Source organism: Tachysurus vachellii, chromosome 1, assembly GCF_030014155.1.
Source record: "Tachysurus vachellii isolate PV-2020 chromosome 1, HZAU_Pvac_v1, whole genome shotgun sequence".
Classification (NCBI taxonomy): domain Eukaryota; kingdom Metazoa; phylum Chordata; class Actinopteri; order Siluriformes; family Bagridae; genus Tachysurus; species Tachysurus vachellii.
Window position 1 is genome coordinate 42,250,087 of NC_083460.1, and position 3,724 is coordinate 42,253,810.

The 3,724-nt window shown below is 42.5% G+C and overlaps 1 protein-coding gene across 1 annotated transcript in view; it reads right to left on the reverse strand.

The window, feature by feature from the left end:
• Positions 1-338: 338 nt before the first annotated feature.
• The window catches only part of cpne7 (copine VII), a 59,525-nt gene continuing 56,139 nt past the window's right edge, over positions 339-3,724 (reverse strand). Inside the window, exons 15-16 of the mRNA XM_060865604.1 lie at positions 3,607-3,724; positions 339-1,241 (exon numbers count right to left, since the gene is read on the reverse strand). The exon at positions 3,607-3,724 is cut by the window's right edge and continues 119 nt beyond it. Of these exons, the coding sequence (XP_060721587.1) occupies positions 1,101-1,241; positions 3,607-3,724 (259 nt within the window). The 3' untranslated portion in view covers positions 339-1,100. The remainder of the gene's footprint in view (positions 1,242-3,606) is intronic.

The following is a 3,724-nucleotide window of genomic DNA, read 5'->3' on the forward strand; positions in this document are numbered from 1 at the left end:
GGACGGAGTACCAACCCATCACAGGGCACAGACACACACTCTCATTCACTCACACACTCACACACTACGGACAATTTTCCAGAGATGCCAATCAACCTACCATGCATGTCTTTGGACCGGGGGAGGAAACCGGAGTACCCGGAGGAAACCCCCGAGGCATGGGGAGAACATGCAAACTCCACACACACAAGGTGGAGGCGGGAATCGAACCCCCAACCCTGGAGGTGTGAGGAGAATGTGCTAACCACTAAGCCTAATAAGGTTAATGTTGTAGATTTGCACGTGAGTCTGTGCTTTGGGACGCAGTTCTAGTTCTCATGTGTATCATTTGTTTTTAGCCTGTTTGTTATTTGTTGTTAAAATCCATACCATGTGATTATCAGTATGTAAAGAGTGCATAGGGAATACAGTTGTGTGTAATGAACACAAACAAGGTGGATTGTCTAAAAAAATACAAACGAGACCCATTTCTTACTGTATTTTTGCTGGCTAATAGTAAGTGTAGCTTTCCTGTTATTTCTTTTTTCTGTGTTCCTGTTTTTCAGCGCGAAAGCTTTACGCCTATGACGATATCCTGCTTTCATATAAGTAATTCTGAGTTACAGATATCAGCGGTTATAGCTAAGTATCAGGTAACGTCCGTTCTGCTCGCACTCAATCCGGCGTGTTGTTGCCGAAAGCGTGGTGGTGAAAAGCCAGCGTGAAGCCTGCAGTAAAATATGTGGAGCGGTGAAGATAAACACAGCAGACAGACAGACAGAGCAAACACTGAAACGGTCCTGTAAAGGCACAGGATAAAAAAATAAAGAGATGGCCTTAGCAGAGAAGTTGCAGAGAGCTGGCAGGGGTCAGAGGTCTGGAAGTGTAGTGGGAAGGTTTATACAAAGATTCCAGCACAGATAATGATCACGATAATGATTTTGGCACGACGCCAAACACGAGACACGATCCAAGAAGAACGAATCCTTCTTCTGTGGAAACGCAGTGCGTATAAACAAGGAGACGGAACGGAGATGTAGTGTTTGTAGCATGGACGTTCTCGCGTCTCGCACTCGGAGGTGTGAAGGGACGGAGTGGAGGTCAGGACACAGGTGGATGTGTTAATCTGGGGTGTTGGCAATGGAGCTGGGCATCGAGTCTAAAACAGGATTCATGGGAGGAATGGCCTTGTGACTGAAGTACTCGACGACCTGCTTGGGCACCTCGGCTAAGACGCACTTCGCCAGTGCAGCAGGAGACGCCTGAAAAAATAAACAGATTTTAATTCTTTAGATGATCGATTCCACACACAAAATGTAAAAGTGAGGACGCAGAAGAGTCCTTGCATAAGAGGTAATAAACATCTCCTTATGGAAAATTTCAACATAACAATCCATCCTTAAACAGTTCATACAGGAGAGCGATACGTTGTGTAGACCAACAGATCTCCATAGTCAGCTCCTGGGATTATAAACACAGTCCTGGGTTATTGTAGTCTGAGGTTTCACACTGCTCAGACTTTACCTGGGATTAACACTGAATCCTGGATCTTCAGAACCTGACCTTGTTCACACTGTACGTTCCTAAACCCTGGATTAACCTTCTGCTTATTTACATATTCACGTAACAACAGTCCTGATTGGATAAACCCAGCGTTCGTCCTCTTTAAATAACGGCTCGTCTCACGCTTTCACATCAGTGAGGGAAAAAGTTCAGCTCTGTGTCTCTGCACTCGAGCAGCTTCTGTTATCTTTCACAGCTTTATTGTCTTTTATCGCTCTTCTTAACTTTGTCTTGTATTCGACCTGACGTTCGTTTGTTGATATCCAACTTAAGCTAATTATTCGGCGTGACGTATTTCTCCCTCTCTACAGTGTTTTGTCTCCTGACTCTATCCACCGAGCCGTTTTTGTTCAGTGATGTTCAGCTACGTCCTGATTTTCACCCGATGAGACTGAAGCGTTGTTCAGTTTCTGATTGGCTCTCTGTTGCTAGGCAACTAGCTGTAACATTCTAAAACCTCGCTGTTTCTCTAAAGGCAGCCTTTCCTCTTATCGTGATAAAGGCGGGGTTTAGAATGATGATAACCCGGAGCATCTTAGGCTGTGTCTCAAAAACCTTTTTGTTTTCCATTAACATAAAAGGACTGAAAAATCTTTCATTAAATTAGGACATATTATAATATTGGGGCTTTAAGGCTTATATTCATTCATTCATCTTCTACCGCTTATCCAAACTACCTCGGGTCACGGGAAGCCTGTGCCTACCTCAGGCGTCATCGGGCATCAAGGCAGGATACACCCTGGACGGAGTGCCAACCCATCACAGGGCACACACACACACACACACTCTCATTCACTCACACACTCACACACTACGGACAATTTTCCAGAGATGCCAATCAACCTACCATGCATGTCTTTGGACCGGGGGAGGAAACCGGAGTACCGGGAGGAAACCCCCGAGGCACGGGGAGAACATGCAAACTCCACACACACAAGGTGGAGGCGGGAATCGAACCCCCAACCCTGGAGGTGTGAGGAGAACGTGCTAACCATTAAGCCACCGTGACCCCCCAAGGCTTATATTAAAAAACTATGTGGGGAAAGACTGAGGTTAAGGAGCATTTAAGTGTCATTGCTGAACTGATTCTGTCTGGCTGACAAAAGGTCTTCTACAGCAGAAAGCCTACATGGTTTAAAATTAGCGCTGTGCTCTTTAAAAAACGCTCTTTTAATGTTAAAACATAAAATTTTCATTTCATTTCATTTCATCAAAGTTCATTTGCTTCTACTGTATATTAAAGTAACTGGAGCTGTACAGTAGTGATGTGATGAGAGACTAGGGTTGCAAAATTCCGGGAATTTTCAAGGCTGGAAACTTTCCATGGGAATTAACAGGAATATATGGGAATAAACTATAACAAGGAACTAAAATGTAGTTAAAAAAATCTTGCAGCATAATTGTGTTTAAAACAACAAGATTTAATGCAATTTAAGTTGAATTTGTACCCTGCGTTCCTCGGTCACTTACACACAGCACACTGCTTACTGGAGGGCCATTGAGGTCAAACCCCCTGCAGGTACTTACATTCTTCCATAACATGCACAGTAACACTTTATTTTAGGGTCATTTAACTAGTTGCTTATTAGCATGAATATTAATAGAATGTTGGCTATTTATTAGTACTTATTAAGCACATATTAATGCCTACAAGGGTGGGGGATGCTTTCATTTTACAGCAATTATAGGGAAATATGTTTATTACAATAATTAAGTTTATTACAAGCATAATAATGTTTATTATGAATGTGTTATGCAATGAAAGAATCGATTCAAGTTCTACTTACAATTAAATCAGTCAAGACATCATTTTTAAAATGAGTATTATCTTGCATGCACGTCTGCTTATGACCAAACAAAATGTTTATTTATCTTTGTATTTGTATATGATATAGTTTATATACATTTCCCTTTATTTCCAAATAATTCCCATAAATTCCCGTAAATTTCCATAAATTCCCGTAAAGTTTCCAATTCAGAATATTCCCAAAATTCCCCAGATTAAGTTCCTGTGGAAATTTACCGGAAACTTTCCGCCCCTTTGCAACCCTATGAGAGACTCACCGTTTTAAAGTCTCTGAAGGGAACAAACTGGACAATGTCCCTCAGGACAGGTTCTCCTTTCGGAGAGCGCAGGACTCCGTCGTCCCCGTCCAGGATCTGCATGTCAGTGAAGTCGGCA